The 21,371-nt window shown below is 40.1% G+C and overlaps 1 protein-coding gene across 1 annotated transcript in view; it reads left to right on the top strand.

The window, feature by feature from the left end:
* LOC126162948 (Golgi apparatus protein 1) overlaps positions 1–14,463 on the top strand; it is a 166,426-nt gene extending 151,963 nt beyond the window's left edge. Inside the window, exons 15-16 of the mRNA XM_049919782.1 lie at positions 3,256–3,362; positions 10,993–14,463. Of these exons, the coding sequence (XP_049775739.1) occupies positions 3,256–3,362; positions 10,993–11,157 (272 nt within the window). The 3' untranslated portion in view covers positions 11,158–14,463. The remainder of the gene's footprint in view (positions 1–3,255; positions 3,363–10,992) is intronic.
* The last annotated feature ends 6,908 nt before the right edge of the window (positions 14,464–21,371 follow it).

The raw sequence follows: 21,371 nt of genomic DNA, 5'->3' as shown, positions 1-21,371 counted from the left end.
CTGTGCCGTGTCCACAGATGTTTCTAATCATCCAGATACACCACCAACCACTGCACAGAACCATCCTTCCATTACCCGATGTCACTCAGATTGGAACAACTTAACCACATCCCCTGCCAGAGCATTGTCTACGTTTCATCATACTCTGAAATGAGGAAAATTCTTCCAACCTCTCCCAAAGCAGCATTCTCCCACCCACTTAATCTAAATACATCCTGGTCCACTGTTATGCCACAGCCAAGCCCAATCAAATGACTTATGAGTTGCCAAAATCAGTTGCCATGGGCAAGTCACATCCACCACCACCAACACCCATAGCTATCTTTTCCCTACAGTGTGCAGAAGTCACTACTGCTCCACACATGTGACAATTCTTTCTTCGTATCACAGAACAATGGCTGGATGGGGACTGGAACTCCACCATTGAATGTTCAAGGTGTGGAGATAGATAGCCGGAACTGATGAGTCGTGGTGTGCAGGAATGGCATGGTTAAAGTGTATCAAAAACCACACAAGGTGATGCTCACCAAGAGGTTACCAATCAGATAAATAGAGGACGTTACATGGACTACATCAGCCATTCTCTCTCTCATATGAACAATACAGCAGCTAACTGTCTCGTTACGTGCCTCTGTTAGTTTGCGTACCCACCCATCAGACAACCTATACTTTAGAGCAATATATGACCCTATTGTTCCTGTAATGCATCAAAGTAGATTGAGAAATATTACAAAGACATTTGAAACACCATCAAATATAGTTCCTAACCATTGCCGTAAGCTGTGTATGACAGCTTTGTGGTTGCAGAATCAGGATGACTGTCCACTGTTTTCAGTATCTCTATAACTACTTCCAACTGGTTTCATATATCAGTTCACAGATCGAATGAAGCAAGGGCTTATCATCTCCAATGCGAATATACAAAGTAAAGTACCTTCTGATTGAGGGCAGCAAAAGTACACTGTGCAACAAGATTAAAGGGCTACTGTTTTGAAGTCCAGTCATTTTTTCCCCCATTGTGATACAGAAGTACAAAATTTGACTTGAAAGTGCCTCCTACCTTCCTCTGCAGTGGTGCAAAAACGTTGTGCCCTGTAACATTACCCTCGAGTAAAACTTCAAACAGTAAGGTATCGATACATGTGAAAAAATAGCCAGAACTCACAATTTTCTGTGAGATGTATTCTCCCAATATCACACAGAGGGAAGGTCTTTACACCTCCTCTTATGCATGTCTCACCCCTTCTCCAGATGCTTCTGCACTGACCAGGGAGGGGGTGGGGATCAGAAAAATGGTGCACAGAGTTAAAATCATGCCATTTTCTTATGGGTGACTGAGGAAAACATTTCGGACATAGCACTGCTCAGAACTGACACAAAAAGGCTCAGGATGTGTCATAAAGGGCATGAATCAAACCATCCCATTCCTTGGGGTGTTCATTTTCACACATTTTGTGTCCAAAATTGACAGTTTGCAGTTTGATGTACAACAGGATGACATTCTTGACAACATTTGACACTGCTGACAAACCCTCCCCCCATCCCAGATGATTCAATCCTTTTCTAAGGACTGCACAGGGCTGCAACCCCATTGAATGCGATATGACACCTTGAATGTGTAGGGTGACCATAGTTTTTTCTTACTGTACAAGGTGAAACCATTAGGGTCCATTCAGAACCATTCAATAAATCTGAACATGATATGAAGCAGAAAAGTTTATCTATCCCTTTTCATCTTTCTTTTTTCATCTCACCGTCCTGTGGTTTGTGGGTGGGGAGGTGAGGGGATTATGAAGTTGACACTATTGAAACATGTGTGAATAAAATGCCATGTCTCAGATTTCATGTGCAGCTGCTAGTGTAGAGAGGGTTACCTGTCCTGTTGGTGGGTAGGGATCGGTGGATGGGTGTCTCTCTACAAAGACATTTTTAAAGTGCCCAACAAAGGTGCGCGCAGGTGGCATCAAGAGTGTTGCTGAATGGAGTTTATTAGAGGGATCCTTTGCTGTTGTATTCACATGTGTATCAGCGTCGCACACCCTTGCTGTGCACATGCCACAGGAGGGTGTGAAAAAAGGATATATGGAAAAGCATAAACACCCTCTTCTGCTTTAGGTTATGTCTAAATCCCATTGTATGATTTTGAACAGTTCCCAGTGGTTGCATAACTACACTCCAAAGGTGTGAGATCATGTTCAATGGGTTGAAACCCCATGATGCCCTTAGCGAAGAATTGGATCTCTTGGGGGAGGGGCTGGGAAAGCAGCAGTGTCAAAAGTTGTCAAGAACATTGTACTGTTGCGCACTGCAGATGCAGACTGTCGTTTTCTGCTGTGAAATATGTGAACAGAAATGCTTCGAGGGAAGGGATGGATTCAGTTATGTCCTGTAACACATCTTTAGGCCTTTTCGTCTCATCTCTGAGCAGTGGTGTATCCAGGATGTTTTCCTGGCCACCCATAAGAAAAGTGCACATTTTTAATGCTGGATGTCGCTGTTCTGACACATGTCACAGAAGTGTCAGGAGGAGGAGTGGAGATGTGGGTAAGGGGAGGTGTGACAACCTCCCCATAGTGTGACACATCCCCTGACACCATTAAGCCACGATACGCATCATATAAGCTTCTGAGCTCTGGCTTTCTTTTAGTACATACCGAGCATGTGGGTGATGTTGCAGGGTACCATGTTTTGCAACAGTACGGAGGAATGCTGTAGTGATGTTCAGGCCAAATTTCGAACTTCTGTGTCACAATGGGAGAAAATTATGGGATTTCAAAAAAGTGGTTCTTTTTGTTATACTGTGTACTTGTCTATGTAGGTTTTTGGCTACATTTCAATTGTGGCTACAGATATATTAAAAAGTTATTGGTAATGAGAACTGCTGCTGCACCAGTCTGTTGCTCCCTCCTATATCAGGCAGTTCATGTTGTTGATGCAGTAACTATAGAAGAGAGGGTCAAATAGGGAAGCTGAAATGTAGTTTTTTGTAAAAGGGCGTTTTGTTGCTGTGTAATTGTTTCATTAGTAATTATAAAAAGATATATGTACATGTAAGAACATAAGATTTATGTGACCAGAGCCATTAAGCTATAATTCCTACATAAAACACAAACCAGAATCTCCAATAACTGTGACAAAATGTATGAAATACTGGAAGCATCTGAATAGTTATTCACTCTGCTGAGGATATTGTAGTGAAACAACAGACCTGCAAATTCCAGCTTAATTTACTAATTCAAATTTTACATTTTACAGATGTCCAGTGTTTACAAGAGGTACTCCAGGATCCAGCAAAAACTCTTAAACCAGATTGTCAGGAGATGTTGACGAAAAGAATAGAGATGTTCAGAAATGCTGCCTTGGTATGTTACTAATACTTGTATATCTGTGTCTATGCAATCTGTGTTTCAAAACAAAAAAATCAATTGAGAAAACTAAAACTATGAGGTAGGACAAAAAATTTAGTACTGCTGATATCTATGCTACTATATAAACACAAGCTGTTGTGTAACGTTATTACCAAAGATCTCAAAAAGTTCTTGGCTGATATACTTAAAATGTTTACACGTTACTAATAAAGTATAACAGGGAGACATTGTTACCAAAACATCTCGAGAAGTTGTTGATCATCTTACTTCAAATCTTTACATGATACTTTAATAAATTTAAGATGGGCACAGGTTATATATATTTCTATAAACAACAGAGATGCTGTAACTTACTAAACGAGAAAGTGCTGGTATGTTGATAGACACAATAAAAAACACACAAATTTCAAGCTTTCGCAACCCGAGGTTGCTTCATCAGGAAAGAGGGAAGGAGAGGGAAAGACGAAAGGATGTGGGTTTTAAGGGAGAGGGTAAGGAGTCATTCCAATCCCGGGAGCGAAAAGACTTACCTTAGGGGGGGAAAAGGACAGATATACACTCGTGCCCCCCCCCCCCCCCCCCCCACACACACACACATGTATATATATACAGACACAGGCAGACACATGTAAATGCAAAGAGGTTGGGCAGAGATGTCAGTCGAGGCGGAAGTACAGAGGCAAAGATGTTTTTGAGTGACAGGTGAGGTACGAGGGACGGCAACTTGAAATTAGCGGAGGTTGAGGCCTCGTGGGTAACGGGAAGAGAGAATATATTGAAGGGCAAGTTCCTGTCTCCGGAGTTCTGATAGGTTGGTGTCAGTGGGAAGTATCCAGATAACCTGGATGGTGTAACACTGTGCCAAGATGTGCTGGCCGTGCACCAAGGCATGTTTAGCCACAGGGTGATCCTCATTACCAACAAACACTGTGTGCCTGTGTCCGTTCATGTGAATGGACAATTTGTTGCTGGTCATTCCCACATAGAAGATTTCACAGTGTAGGCATGTCAGGGAATTTACACCATTAGACAAATTTTATTTAAAACTATGCAAAATACTGTCACTGAAGCTACTGTCCTCAGTGATGTAGCAGAAGGAGACATCCCGCAACCCCATATACAAATGATTCCTACTGATTTACTCAAACATTTTAAGCGACTTCAATTCCCAGTCAAGGCTTTGTTGGCAATAACAATAAACAAGGCTCAAGGTCAGAGAGAGGGGGGAAGAGGACATGGACAGAGAGAGGGGGTGGAGGTGGCGGAGAGAGGGGGGGGGGGAAGGAGATTAGGATTTCCCATAGATGTTTAGCAGTTTTGAAGCATTGCCAGGACCACTGATACTCATGTAAAAGTATACAACACTGTCATAGCTTTCAGAACAATTAGTTTCTTCCTCAGGGTAGTGAGAGGGGTAGGTTGGGAAAGATTAAAAAAGAGGGCCAGAGCACTCTGATCAGTGAATGAGAGGATCCCACCAATGTATAGGCAATTTTTGTTTATACATTTAACAGAAGTCATAAGATGCCAGAAAATAAGCATAAACATGAGTAAAACATACTGATACAACATGAAATGAATTCTTAGGTTAGAAAAATTCGATTGCTAACTCTTTAATGAGAATCCCCTACGGTGTAATTTCTAGTAGTAGTAATCAGTGTGGCAAAGACCTTCCTAAGAGATCAGAACAGTGAGAATTTTTTTTAAACAGCAGGGGCATGTAAACATACTAAAGTCTAGAATGATGACCAGCATATTGTTATTTAAGATGTTAGGCTGTGTGTCATCTAACTGAGAACGCGATATCTTCTATACATTTTATTTTTGTTTTCGTTGTCTGTGCAGTCTGTGTTTGGGTTTGTTAACTACCGGAAATCGCATGACCATTATATCGCAATAATTTTTATTTGATGCTTTGGCTGGATACCTTTTCTGTTTCTATAAATGTGAAGTAGCCTAATAGTAAATACAAGGGCTATCTAGAAAGTAACAGACATTAATAAAAAATTAACAATATGCAAAAACGAAATTTTATTGTAACAGGTTTGTCAGTACCATCTGTAGAAATGTGCCACTTGAAATTGGATTTTGGGAACCCACCTAGCACAAAAATTGTGGTAATCAAGCTTGTCCACTACAATTTCATGCACCAAACTCCATGAAATTTTTGGGAAAATGTGAATGTTCCATAATTGCGAAATAAGGATTTTCAGAAATTCTGTCTTTGATTTTCATCACTAGTTCATCGGTCATTGTGCTAGTCCTACCATTCTGGTCCCCACTGTGAACATTGGTAGGACCATTTTAAAATCAGTGCACAATTGGCTCACTCAATTTTCACTCGTTATTTCTTTTCCATACACATCACAAAGGTCACAATAAATTTTAGTTGGTTTGCAGTTTTTTGCCAACAAAAGCCTAGTCACAGAACGCGCCTCATACGTGGTGGGATTTTCTATTGCAGTGCACATTTTAACACATCACAGAAAGCAAAGTAGCAGACACAACCACATGCTACCACGGCTGGATGCTTGCTGATTTTAGAAACATTGTGGCATCAAGATGGCAGATGCAGCCCCACCCACTACCACAATAGATCAAAATGTCTGTTACTTTCTGGATAGTCCTCGTAGTTTGTGAACTGTGTAAACTACATTCTGTATGTGTTCTTATTTTAACTGTTTGTATGTTATGTACTTGAGATGGAAATGAGAAACCAGCGTGGCATTTGACAAGTGTAAAAAACCACCTAAATATTACGCTCAGTCTGGCTAGTGTACCATACCATCAGTGATCAGTAATCAAGCATATGCATTCAGTACAGTTCTGTCTCACTTCCTCGTCACAAGTAATCACACCCTGTGTTAAGCTATGTGAACTTCACTTGCATTTTCAGATGTGAGGGTGGTTTGAAAAGTTCTCGGAATGGAATAGAAAAAAAGTACTTACAGCACTGAAACTATTTTTATTTTTCAATGTAACCTCCTTGTAGATTAATGCACTTGGTCCAACAGTGTTCCAGTGCATTGATCCCATCTTGAAAGTGAGTTTCCTCCAGGCCTGCAAAATTGTTGTCAACTCCAGCTATCAGTTCTTCGTTTGAAACGAATCTTTGTCCACCAAGAAAAATTTTCAGTTTTGTGAAAAAATGGATGTCTGATTGAGCCATATCAGGTGAATAAGGCAGCTGTGGCAACAATTCATACCTCAGTTCATGTAATTTTGCTATGGCGGCGGCACATGTATGCGGGTGCACATTGTCTTGATGGAAGATAACTTTCTTCATGCTAAACCTGGCCTTTTTTCGTGTATCTTTTGTTGGAATTTGTTCAGGAGGTTAGCATAGTATTCTCCAGTAATTGTTTACCCAGTGGGGACATAATCTACAAACAGAATCCCCTTCGTATCCCCGAACATTGGTGCCATGACCTTTCCTGCTGAAGGAATTGTCTTTGCTTTCTTTGGTGGCAGAAAATCAGCATGTTTCCACTGCTTTGACTGTTGTTTTGTCTCATGGGTATAGTAGTGCATCGAAGTTTCATCTGTGGTCACATACTGGCACAAAAAATCTTGGTCGTTTCTCCTAAAATGGGCCAAACATTGTTCCAATACGTCTAGTGTCAAGAGTCATGGCACCCATCTTGCAGATAATTTTTTCATTTCTAATTCTTCACTTAAAATGTGATATACACCTTTAGATGACATCTGGCAAGCATGAGCAATTTCACACACTTTCAGCTGGCAATCATCCATGACCATTTTGTGCACTTTTGCATTGATTTCTGGAGTAGTGACACATCTTGGCTGACCACTGCGTGGATCATCATCTAAGCTGCCTTGACCAAATTTAAATTTAAATTCATTTGTCCACTTGGCAACAGTTGTAATGAAGGAGCAAAGCCCCCAGTGTATTCTGGAAATCGGCATGAATGTCATTTGCTTTCATACGTTTCTTTATGAAGTCACTACGCGGGAACAACAACAGAGCCATATCACCACCACAGCTCTCTTCCAAGAGCACTGATGTGGCATGTGTTTACAGACAACAGTCCAATGAGTATCATGTGAACAACTTGTTGCGCTAGTGCTGACCTCTCGTTGTGATTCTGAGAACTTTTCAATCCACCCTCATGTAATGCGACATTCACTGTTCTCTTGAGGAAGAAGATTTAATTGTTAATGGCTCTAACCAAGCATAGTTTCCACTTCCACAAATCATTACAGTAACAGTGTGGGAATTGTTTATGTACCAAATCCACACGATTTTCTTGGAAATATGCATTGTAACCTGCAAGGAGTACAAAATGCTTATGAGAAAATCAGCCATGCTGCTGATACTTCCAGTATAAATGTAGTAAACCAGTATCACTATTGTTATCTTTCAGCTACAGTTACAAAATTTCTGACAACACTTTATGAATATGTAAAATTGCAAGTTGACAATGTATGAGATTCACTTAAAAGCTGTAGATTTGCCCATCAGTGATGGGGCTGGGGGGAGGGGGTGTTAGTAACATAGATTATTTGCAGAATTTATCAGACAGAATTATGCCATAAGAAATTTGTGTGTGTGTGTGTGTGTGTGTGTGTGTGTGTGTGTGTGTGTGTGTGCGTGCGTGCGTGCGTGCGTGCGCGCGCGCGCGTGCTGGGTTGGTGGATGGAACAGGTCTTGCATGTGGGTCTTCCACACGGGTATGATCCCTGTAGCAGGGGACGGGGATGGGACTGGCATAGGGATAGACTAGGATGTTGTGGAGGTTGGGGGGGGGGGTGTCAGAACACTACTTTTGGAGGGGATGGAAGCATCTTGGGTAGGATGTACCTCATTTCAGGGCATGATGATCCCTGTGGCAGGGGATTAGGGATGGGAGTAGCACAAGGATGGACTAGAATGTTGTGAAGGTTGGGTGGGCGGCAGAACACTACTTTGGGAGGGGATGGAAGTATCTTGGTTAGGATGTTCCTCATTTCAGGGCATGATAATAGGTAGTCAAAGCCCTGACAAAGGATGTGGTTCAGTTGTTCCAGTCCTGGGTGGTATTGGGTGACAAGGGGGAGTGCTTCTTTGTGGTTGGTTCTTGGGAGGGATCTGAAGTTCAGGTGTGTCTGGGGATGTGACACAGGAGATCTGTTTGTGTATTATGTCTGGGGGTCATTGCCTGTCTGCGAAGGCCTTTGTGATGCCTTCAGCATATTGGGCTAGGTAGTTCTCATCGCTGCAGATGCATCTGCTATGGGTGGCCAGGCTGTATGGGAGGGGTTTTTTAGGGTGGAAAGGGTGGCAGCCGTTAAAGTACAGGTAGCGTTGTTGGGTTTGATGTAGACTGAGGAGTGGATGGAGCCATCTGAGAGGAGGAAATCAACATCTAAGAAGGTGTCACAATGGGTGGAGGAGGACCAGATGAAGTGTGTGGGAGATAAGGTGTTGAGACTGTGGAGGAATGGGGATAAGGTGTCCTGGCCTTGGGTCTAGATTATAAAGATGTCATCAGTAAACATGAACCAGACCAGGGGTTTGGGGTTTGGGGAAGCTAAGAATATTTCCTCTAGGTGTCCCATGAAGAGGATGACACAACAGGACGGCATGCAGGTCCCATGGCTGTGCCACGAATTTGTTTGTGTGCCTTCCCTTCAAATATGAAGTAGTTATGGGTTAGGATGTAATTGGTTAGGTGTATGAGGAATGAAGTGGTGTGTTTGGAAACTGCAGGGTGTTGGGAGAGCTAGTGTTCAATTGTGGCAAGAGGGATGTTGGTGAATAAGGAGGTAGCATGTACAGTGACGAGTAGGGACCTGGAAGGTAAGGGTGTGGGAGTGGCAGAGAACCAGTGCAGGAAGTGGTTGGTATCTGTAATGTGGGAGGCTATGTTTTAGACAATTGGTTGCAGGTGTCAGTCAATAAGGGCTGACATTATTCGGTGGAAGCACTGTAACTAGTCACAATGGTGTTACACTGCCCATCCAACCTCCATAACATCCCATAGCACCCCTATGACACTCCCATCCCAAATCCCATGCCACAGGGATCATACCCTTGCAGAAAAGACGTGCCCTATTCACCCACCCAGCACCACCTACTCCAGTCCCATCATAGGCTTAACCTACTCCATCAGAGGTGGGGACACCTGTGAAAGCAACCATGTTATATACCAGCTCTGCTGCAACCACTGCACAGCATTTTACATTGGTATGACATCCAACCAGCTGTCAACTAGAATGAGTAGCCACTGCCAAAGTGTTGCCAGAAGCAGGGTGAACCACCCTGTGGCACAAAATGCAGCAGAGCACTAAATGCGAGATTTAAATGGCTACAACCAAATTTTGTCATCTGGATCCTCCCCACCAGAACTAGCTTTTCTGAGCTGCTCAGATGGGAGCTATCCTTGCATCACATCCTGTGCTCCTGTAACCTCTCTGTCCTAAACATAAGGTAACTCGCTGTCCTCCACCCCCCACCCATTAGTGTGTGTGTGTGTGTGTGTGTGTGTGTGTGTGTGTGTGTGTGTACACACCATTCACCATCCCAATACCCCCACCTAATACGTGCCAAGTAGTTTTGTGCTGCCATCTCATACCCTAATCTGTGAAATCGCATGTACAGCCATTTGCCAACTGCCCCCTCTACTTGCACTCCTAGCTAGCCCACAGACTGCTCCCACCCTCCCATGAACTGCTACACACTGCCCCACAATCCCCTCCCTGCATCCTACCACTTGCATCCTTCACCCCACCCCATCCCACCCTGCACCACCACTTCACTCCACTACACTCACAGTGGGCCAGGAAAGAGCTGGCAGTCAACTGAGCAGAATGCAGGGAGACAGGCATGTGCTGTGTGTGTGTGTGTGTGTGTGTGTGTGTGTGTGTGTGTGTGTGTGTGTTTGTTTTTCTCCTACAAACTTGAGAAGGGAAATTTTATTCCGAAAGCCAGCAAAGCATGTATCTTTTGTTCGTGTACCTGTCAACGGCACAGCACTTCTGCCTTTTGGTGAGTCGTCTCCTTTGTTCCTAAATAATGCAATTTTACTGAAACATCTAAAGATTTCTCTGCATTACAGTGAAGAAAACTGTGTGTACCATCTATTTTAAGACATTAGGTGCATCAGTTGTATATTCCAAATCAATATTGGACTCTTCTGGCAAGGAACTACTTTCTCTGTATTATCTACGTCACCTGTTCATGAAGTAATCCAGAGCTCATAATAAAGTAGTGAGCCTATTTGTTCACTTAAAGAATCCTAAGTGCTTCATAACTTCTTAATTTACAATCCCACTCCTGATGCAAAGTCCATGTAGATTTCTGTGATAGTGCCAAATGGAGTCTTAAAAGTTAGTGAATGTTTTCTTTTTTTCTCTCATGGTTTTCCAGATCTTGAAGTACTGCTGTCTGCTCACTTAGTGGAATGTTTATTTTTGTTTTACTTTTTTATTGTTGAGAACATTACTATCAGCTTTTTTTCTTTTTAACTGAAAATCAACAATACAAAAATCATGTTCTTGTAGAAATGTGCTCCTATCCAAAAGCCAAATACTGCTGGAAGTAGAATTTTTACAGCCTCCAGAAGATTTCTTATTTAAAGTTACTATGTGACTATCGATTCACAGTTTCTTTTCACCGTTCCAGGTAGTGGCACCAGAAACTATTGAAGAGTTGTATGCAACAGTTTCACGATCACCTTCAAAAACTTATTTCATGATTGTGGCCCTGACAATGATTGGTGTTATCTTCATAATGGGTCTCTCATGTGGACGTCTCACACGAAGAACTCTGTTAATGAAAAATAAGTAGTGCATTGTGTAACAGTGAATATTGTGTATGTATATATATATATCCTGTATATGTGAATTGTTTATAAATGACTGAAGACAATTTGTTTTGTAAGCGATAATGTACATATGGATGAATGTTTGGCACGGCTGAATTTTTAGTTGTTACTGTGTGTCCTGTTCCACGAACTAAATAAGACATATCAGAAGAACATTTTTGACACTGGAACTAAATCAAGTTTAAACTGTTGTTCTTTCTTACAAACATTTTTTCTTTTTGTATGCTGTAAAATTAGTATATTATTTGCATTTAGATCTTTTAATTTTCCTGTTGTAATGAATGGAGAAAATAACACCATAAGCCACTACACCAGTAGTTTGTATGCTGCAAGAAATGATGTGGACTTTTAAGTGTGTTGTATCTTACTGTAATTAAGTCATTTGTCAGTGCCATGTCTGTGTTATAGTTTCCAGTCAGTAATATGCTTACAACGAATACAGATTTTGGGTTATGAGGGTGTTAACAGGACATTTAAGAACTTGTTTCTAGAGGTAGATAATTAGAAGCTACATGAAATAATGGTGTCAGAAGGAAAGCCACTTCAGGACAAAAGAGAAGTGTGTCCCATTATGTTTTGTCTCGTGCTGTTTTCGATTCTTGGAGCAAATTGTTGTACGACTTTATATCTTTAAGGTTTTACACCAATTTGCTTCTTGGGAAGTAAGTTAAATTCAGAGTTTTGCCACAATTTCCTATACTATTTCAAATTTAAGCTGAACAGAGCTGGCACATTCTTTGTATAAAATTTCTGTACTACTTTGCAATTTTTAAGATATCATCAGATTGTTATGTAGCTTTCCTCTGTTATGGATAATCTGGTAAACATTGTTTTTCAAATTAAAACAATAGAACCAAGGGGTACATGTAGTGAAAATTATTTAATACTTTTGCGTAAGTTTTGTTAAATTTAATGCTCAACAGGTATAATTTCATTGCAAGTCTGCACCAGTTTTCTTGCTATTCTTTACAATGAGAAATTTTACAGAATAACCACAGTAGCAAAGACACGATAAGTGCTTTTTTGTGTTATGGTGTTACTGCTCACACAACAAAAACAGACTACTGTATTATAAAAAATAATAAGGCAATCATTTGAAAATCAGCTAAATTACAGAGGAACTGTATCCCAGACAGTGCAAACAGCAAATTTTGTGTAAATTTCTGTTGTCCCGTTACTGCTTTTTTTCTAATTTAAATATATTTTGATGATATATATGTTAGTTTTATAACTTTCATGTTAATGACAAAGAATGTTTACACCAAAATTATTAAATATAATCAGATTTTTGTATTTCCAGCTAATATTGCTCATAGGTAAGAACAGTGTGTATCCTTCATGTGTCTTTTACATATATATATATATATATCATGTTTCGGGATACTTTGAGGGGCTTTGACTCACAAGAAAACTTTCACCTTCAATTGGACTAAAGTGAGTAAAAGTATCCATTAAAATGAATAAAACATCTTGCATTATCAATCTTCTGGTAGGAATGTCAATATTTCTAAGACAATATCAGGTACAGAATAAGAAGAATCATATTTAGAATCAGTTAGTCTGTGTTCAAACCTTGGTCCTTAAGCACTGCCTTTCATACACAAATATGTAATTTTTTGTTTTTCATTGCCGTATCAATTTTGAAATTATGTTCCTCTCCTTTTCGTTAAAGACAAAGGCTTGGTGAATTTGTAAACTACAAATGCCATCTACTTAATTTTATTGTCTGTATTAACAACCTCTTTGTATTTAGAGTAATTGGTTTCTATACCACTCCTTAATCTGCATGTGACTTTTTGTGGTGTGTGTTATATTTTCCAGATATATTGCAAGTTTCCATGAATTCTGCAACTTAATGTACAGTAAGAATTATAATAAAGGTGAGAAAATTTTCCATTATGATGATGAAATGTGTGTATTGTGTAATGTATTTGGTGATGTATACAAAAAACACAGTGGAAGTATTAGATAAAATTGAAATGAGATAAATGTTTCTCACTCCATTGACTGATGAACACATGGTGGTGGTCTTTATTTCTGATCAAATGTAGTGTCATCATATCTTCTCTTTCTCCTTTCGCTGTTTCTGTTTCAATAAACTAGAAGATCTGCTGTTGGTCTTTTATAGCTTTGTATGATGATGAATCAGGTCCACTGATTCTGCACGAATTGTATGGATTGTTATTACCCAACAGTTTTATGAGATGTGAAGTGGAGTGAAATGGGTGTACATTTGCCTACACAGCCTTCTTATTTTGTACATGTACATCGCATTGTAGTTGTTAAAATATTGTTCATTATTTGAGTATGCTGTTTTTGAATACAAAAAGTGTACCAACCAATCTCAAGCTGCTGCCACACACACACACACACACACACACACACACACACACACACACACACGTAAAAAAACTAATGTTTGGCAGGGTTCTAGTTCTGTCACTGTGATGCATCTCTAAACCTTCAAATGCTTCAGACTGCATTTACACTGAAATGGCTGAAAAATTTGTTCATTTTAGTCTTGCAACCTTAAGTAATATAACTGCTCCCACATGACATTAAAAACACCATGTGTTACCATTTTAAGTTTTGCAAATGTCCCCTTTTGAGTTTTTTAATATATTTGTTTAACTGTAATTGTACAGTCAGAAAAGAATTGCTTGTATATTGTTTGTACTGCATGTAAATATTGTCACTGATTCTCAGCAATGAGATTCTTTTCCCCTAAATGTATTAGAGATTGAAAGAGGAATTTTTACTGTTTATATTTTTAACACATTTTATAAAGGATTATTTTGTAATGAAAATAAATGATGATTTAAACTATCATTATTTTAAGCAAAAATGTGAATAATATTGTCATTTTAGCAACCATTTTGACACCAGGCATTAAATATATGTATAAGTTTTTAAATGAAAGGCTGTAATTCTGTAGTTCCGTGAAATATTGTAAATGTCCTTGTCATCCCACCATGGGGAAAAATGAATATGAATTTAGGTATTGTTTAGAGTTTCCTAGAAAGATTTAAAAAGTTCATGTTATCATGTGCTTCTGGAGATGAGTAGCTTCCAACATGCTCATAAAAGATTAGGCATATTTCTCATTTCAGTTGTAATTGGCTAATTTTGATCAATTGACCCACATAGTCTTTATATTTGATTTGTGTTAGTACTAGAACAGAAACTATGCACACTGAAAATGTATGCAGTATTTTCTTCTGTAAAGAAACTGAGGTGCTATTGAAATAAATTCTTTTATATAAAAATTATTATTTTGTTCTGAGGTATGAGCGGGAATGTCTTAATACATTATAATTTCGAACTTCTTTCTTTATTTTACTTAGTACCCGATATTCTGATAATGCACTCACTGCATTAGGACTTCACAAGTGGTTTTCAGGTGACTTATGGCGAGCCTTACCTTATTGAACTTTGAAGAAATGCACACCACTTGTCCTGTTCACTGTTAATATCCAAAATAGGAAATGTATGTTGCAGTTTGGCAAGAACCAAGTCTCTCGAGCCAAACATTTGCGGAGCAGGAGAGCTCCATGCCCTCTGGAGTGTTCTAATTGTGCTTCTGGCTAGTGAAGAAAATGATACAGTCATCCATAATGCAACACAGTGTCATAGCAAAGTGGCACTACTGTTGGATAATATAAAATTTTTAAACATGTTCCTACTCTGCCACACAACAGGAAGTCGGTGGTGGCATTGAAGACTAGTGGCCTACCTGAGAGCTCAACCTCATAGATCTTGTAGACTGTATGGCTTGCCTAAAATCCATTAAAAAAATGGTCCACTGAGATGATCATTAGTGATATTGGTTCTCACACCTATAGGGTAACCAGATATCAAACCAAGTTAATGACCACCATATTTGGGCATTGTGAATGTCACACTGAAAACTCTCAGATGTTTATTGACATAATTGAGCAAATAAGAGTGGGATCAAACAACATTATGGTTGAATTGGATGTAGTCTCTCTGTTTACAAAAGTCCTCGTGGGAGGTACGTTGAACCTGTTGGTAGACCACTTTTCTCCCGAGATCAAAATTTGTTTAATCACACTCTGATGACCAATTGTTCTTTGTATGTTAGAAAATTTTATTAAATAATTGATGGATTGGCCATGGATTTCTCCTGTAGTGGCTAACTGCTTTATGGAGCAATTCAAGCAATGCACTTTAAATTTGGCTTCTCTTTCCCTGTCTTCCCTCTAGCCTTTGTTTTACATCATATTTGTGATAAGGCCACAAGGTGTTACTGAAGCTCTTTAGCTGTTTCTGTTGATGGAGAGGACTTAAATCAGGTGGCGGCTCAGCCACTCTCTGCACCACAAGCCGATGCACACCGACTTACACCTCAGTGTACAGTTTCCACCACCCAGGCCACAAGTGTGCGCCTTCTAAAATACACTAGTGTGTGCAAACTTTTGCATAATGTGTCACTAGACACTGAGGCAACGCATCTTTTTCAGCAAATAAGAATTGTTTTCCCTAACAAAGGAAAAATGGTAGGTGCCTATTTCGAGAAGTTATCATTAAGCTAGGTTCACCAAGACGTGTGAAGCATTAATTATCATATGATGCCAAGCTTAGGTGTGCGTCAAGTACTGTCAAGTGTTGTACACACAACAGAGCAATGTGTGAACTCAGTGCAATAGGGCTGCCTAGCAGGTTGCCTATCCAACCTGCACTTGCCCATCGACAAACTGAGTGGTGCCCTAAGTGGTGCTTTTGGACTGCCAATGATGAACAGATCCCCCCTCCACGTTTTGCTTTTGCTTCACTCTGACACGGGTTGCAACAGGTGACTTGTCTCCCAGACTTGGATCAGTAGGAGACAGCACGTCAAATTTGTTCACGTATCCTAGATCTACCACTAACACACCATTCACTGTCAAGTCAATGAGTGATGATAGACCCTGTGCTTTCTGTAGAGGAGATGATATCTACAGGAATGTATTGTACTTGAAGTACATTAGGTATGTATGGTGCATGTCTCTTGATGGCTTGCCCAGCACGACTACATGTAGCAACTTTCATTTGCTTTGCAGCAGTCAGGGCAATTCCTAGCAACTAACTCACCCAATGCATGAGAACAACATTCGCAGTGGATCTGCATTGTAACTAGTGGTTTGTTTTGATACTCACTAACAAAATCAAACTTGAAAATTATGGAAATTTACTATAAATGCAGACAATATACTCTGCTACTATACGGGAAAACTAAATGTAACATTATGTGACAGTTATAGTGGGTTCAGAACAAATTATTATGCCCAGCAGTAGACTTTTTAAGAGCTACATGTACAACGTGATAGTATACTTTCTCTAAACTGGTTATTTATTGGAGTGAAATTCGGATATAGCTCCGGTACTCACCTGTCAAGGGAAACCTCTGAAAACCCTGGATAGAACTGTCATAGCTGCTGTGCGACAGCCTTCTGATGTTGAATAATTGGTCTATGGTTGGTCGACCTATTTCAGCAAGGCCTCATGCAGACAGTGAGTGAATTGTCTGTGATGGACAGACACTTGTTGTGCCACCATTCACTTTGAACTGTCAGTCGCTCTATGAATTTCCCAATTTTCTCTCAAAGTTGAGAGCCCACATCAGTGCACCATGAAGATTATAGCCATTGTCCTGGATTAAGTTGTTGTCACATGTACATGTTGTGTATTTAATTTTTTGGCCTACTTTTATAGCCTAAATTACTCATTGCACATTCTTGTCTCATTTGATTATAGAGTCCCAATAGGTTGACACATGGGGCATGATTTTTGTTTCATTAAACAGAATTTCATGTGCCAAGTGACAAATAATTTCTCCCAATCTTGATTTTTAACATACTGTTGGTGTTCTGCATAATCAGAAACTGTATGGATTACTGCTTCCCCACTGATGAGGAATGTCATAAATTTCGGGAACCCTGAGGTCAAGACTGTCTTTAACTGTTTGCAACATCTCTTATCTTCTAGGGTATTTGGAAAATAGTTCTTAAGACCTGACTGCCCATGAACCTAACTGCTTTATTAGATTGAGCCCCACAGAGATGGAAGAAGTGAAATAGATGAGTCATCTCATTATTGTTGAGCATTATTATTATTATATTATTATTATTATTATTATTATTATTATTATTATTATTAATCTTTTTTTCCCCTTCTCCGTCCGCCACTCGTGGTCTCATGGTAGCGTTCACGCTTCCCGAGCGCAGGGTCCCGGGTTTGATTCCCGTCGGGGTCAGGGATTTTCACCTGCCCCGAGATGACTAGGTGTCGTTGTGTCGTCTTCATCATCATTCTTCCCCATTACGGTTGGGGGAAGGCAATGGCAAACCAACTCCATTAAGACCTTGCCTAGTACGGCAGTGCGGGTCTCCCATGTCGTTCCCCTACACTCTGTCAAGAAGCATGGGACTTCATTTCCATTTCCTCCCCCAATTCTTGAAGAGCACCAGGTTGATGTCGTGATCCCCATAGACATTCTTTCAGAACATGTACTTCAGTTTTTTCATTTCTAAATTCAAGTGTTTCTTCACAGAAATATTTGCAGCAATATGCACTTGAGTGCAAAACTTAAGGAAGAAACTAAGTTTCATATGAAATGTGTCTTGTCAAATAACATGGCTCGCTGGCCACAAGGTTGGTATGGAGTTCTTGTGATAGGGCGATCCATTACTCCACCAGCATGGTTGACAACTGCTGGATGTTCATTGGTGTGTGCAGACATTGCGTAATACATCTCCCCAATGCACCCCACATGTGCCTGATGGGATTTAAGGTGGATGAATGGGCAGGCCAGTCCTTTCACTGAATATTCTCTCATTCAAAGAGCTGCTCCACCTGCTCTGTTTGATGCGGTGGTGAAGAGTCACCTATAAAAATGAAGTCATGGCCAAAAGTACCCTTAAAAAGATGCACGTGGGGAGGAGTACAGTGTCATAGTAATGTTTACTGATGAGTGTACCATGTTCAAAGGTTTGTAGGTGTGTACGCCCATGCAACATTATGCTTCCCTGCACCATAACACCTGGATCACCAAAACAATCATGTTTGACAATGTTCGTGTGTTTGCTACATCTTCCCCTTTTCTCATCACATGAAGAACATTGTCAAACAAGATCGTTATGGTGTCACAAGGTGCTTAATGTGAGAAAGAAAGACAACAATAAGCATTACTGTGAGTCCCTTCACACCGCACAGTTTTGGTGAGCTGGACAACTGTGCAAGGAAGCAACTCATTGTGACACTGAAGGGCAACAAGTAATTTTGAGACAGGAAAAAGTCATGACATAGACCTCCTGCCTGTACTTCAAAGGCATTAAAATTAATTACTACGTGTTTCAGGCAATTAATTTTAGAGTGCTGATGATGAGTAATATTCAACTGATATGGCATTATGAACAATTTACGAGGTTGCACAAGTGGTGCATCATTTTCAGGAGTGCCCCTGTTCAAATCGTATTTGCAGACCACCATAGTACACTTAACTCCAGGAGAGGGAAAGAATTTTGAAGGAGAGTGTCTCTCGAAGCAAACAGTTTCTCATTGGATCCAAGATATAGGTGCAGATCTGGAAAATCAACTGAAGAAAAAGGTCAGACTTTTGTTGCTTATTCATTACTGATTATAAACCACTGATGTAATGGACTACGGGCAGCTTGCAATATTTGTGCAGGTTGTTGACTTGGAAATAAACGTTTTTGAGGATCTATTAAATATGATACCTATGGATTACAAAATCACAGTTTGCAATATATTGGAGGTGGTGTGTAAATCCACTGAAAATGTGCTTGCTATGGGACAGGCTCTGTTCTGTGGTGACAGATGGAGCACCACAGGTAGCTGTGAGTCAGCAAGATTTTGTGTGTCGTATAAGAGGGGGGAAAAAAATCAATACCAAATTTGGGAAGACATATTAAGTATACAGTGTTTTGTCCACCAGGTGGCCCTTTGCACAGAAAATGTGCAGTATGGCTATATCATGGAGGTCATGGCGCAGTGTGTGAATTCTGTAAGGTGCCATGATTTCAGTCATCGCCAATTCCAGGAATTTTTGCAAGATCTTGAAGGAATATACGGTGACATACCTCACCTTGGCTTATAAGAGGCAAAATTTTTGATGTATTCTTTGCAATTCAGGACAAAATCATCCTATGCAGGGAAATGGAAGGAGATATGGAGCCAGGAGTCAATGATGACACATAGGTTTCGGACTTGGCCTTTCACACGAATATAATGGGACACTTAAATTTGTCACTTAAAGATGTAAGGATCTGCTGCTTCCTAACATGTATGCTAAAATCATTGCATTCACGGACAACGCTATTTATTTCAAAGGCAGCTTGCAACAGGATGTCTAATGTTCACTGAAAGCCTTTCATTGCTACAATCGCCTCAGACTCATGTTTTGCAGCTTATCAACAAAATTTCATGCGAGTGCATCAGTCTTTTGAGGCAAAGTTTAAGGACTTACAAAATGAACTTAAACTATTTTGCATTCCATTTTCCACTCCATCAGACACTGTATCTTTAGAAATGCAATTAGAACAGATGGATTTGCAAAACTACACTCTCCTCAAGGACAGATATTACAACACAACCAGTCTGTTAAGATGGTATCATGATGTTCATGTGGAAGAGTTTTTTAAATTACACAGCAATGCTGCTAATGCTATATCTATGTTTGGTAAAGTCATGAACAATTGTTTTTCATAATGGAGAGGATTAAAACTGCAGAAAGGTCCTAGTTCTATGACCATATACTGAAGAGCATTCTCTGTCTTAAAGCAGTAAGGGGTCTCACTCCAAATAATGTGTCACTCGTAATAAGAAAGAAATGTCTTGTTTCACAAATGTAATAAAATATCAGTATTTTTCCATTGGCTTGAATGCTTATGTTAAGCATATCCTGTTACAATGCATTTGCTTGGTCATGTTCTTAACATTACTCATTTTTGTTTAGTGCGCAGTGTCAACTATTCACACACGGTCCATTTGCCCCTCTCTGCCCCTCTCTGCCCACATCTGAGCACTTTGCACACCCCTGCCCAGCTGTGCCTGTGGGTACACCACTGCTCACCAGTGGACATGTGTGCTGAAACAGCCTACTTTAGGGAAATGGCAGCAAGGGATGGGAAGCATCACCCAGTGTATATGCCTAGAGGCCACGTTCAATATGCCATAGAGGCTGTTTGAGGAAACAGGTTTTAACCAACTTCAGGCTGTGATGCAAATTGTAACATACAATGCCTGCTGACTGGGCTCCGGGATTGTACTTGAATATTCCAGCAACTCTCATGAAAGTTTAAGAAGACCAGACTCACTCATGGAATTTCAACAAACCTCACAATTTGCAAAATTGTCCACAGCATTGTTTGTAATCCCCTGGATCTGAACTGAGTGGAAGGCTTCAACCAGACACTTCAAAGGTTTCAGTACTGTAAGGCTCCTCTAAGTGAGTCACAGCTGGTACACAGGCAGTTGACTGTGTGTTGGATACACACCAGGTTTTTTAGATGAGGTGACTCTCCAGCCAGTCCAGCTGTAGGAGACCTCAATGTATTAGTGTAAGGGTTAAAATCCTAATGATCAGCTGCTGAAGAATTCACAACAGAGTGCCAGAGTTTGATGCACTCCTAAAAAGCAGTGGAGCTTACATAATATTATGTACAGAAAAGTTGCTAACAGGTGAAATCGTCATCAGTAAGATTTTTGAGATAAATCTAACTCTACAGTAAGAGGATAGCTTAATGGGAAATGGAGATCATGTATTTGCTGTAGAAAATAAAAACTGAAATTTGCCAAGACAGAAATTTAAGCTTTAGGTCATTTAGATAAGAGGCAGTATGAAGGGTGGGCATAAACATATAATTTGGCCCTTCCATTGACCACCAGCGGTAACAGAATACTCACTTGCTGGTATGTGTGTTTCCAAATCAAATTGTCGTTACTGGAGGAGACTAATCATCCAGCAATCAATTGGGACAATTACATTTTTGTAAGGGGTGGCACTCTAGGGAAAAAAGAAAAAAACGTCTTCTCTGAAAAATACTGGTCAGTAATACCTCCATCTGATTCAGTCTAGAATCTTCATGAATCCCAGATAACATGGAGCATCTTGAAAATACTTAAAAGATCACTGGCTGCAGATGAGCTGGGATGATGA

Source organism: Schistocerca cancellata, chromosome 2 (genome assembly GCF_023864275.1).
Source record: "Schistocerca cancellata isolate TAMUIC-IGC-003103 chromosome 2, iqSchCanc2.1, whole genome shotgun sequence".
Lineage (NCBI taxonomy): Eukaryota > Metazoa > Arthropoda > Insecta > Orthoptera > Acrididae > Schistocerca > Schistocerca cancellata.
This window is presented reverse-complemented; position numbering and strand designations above follow the sequence as displayed.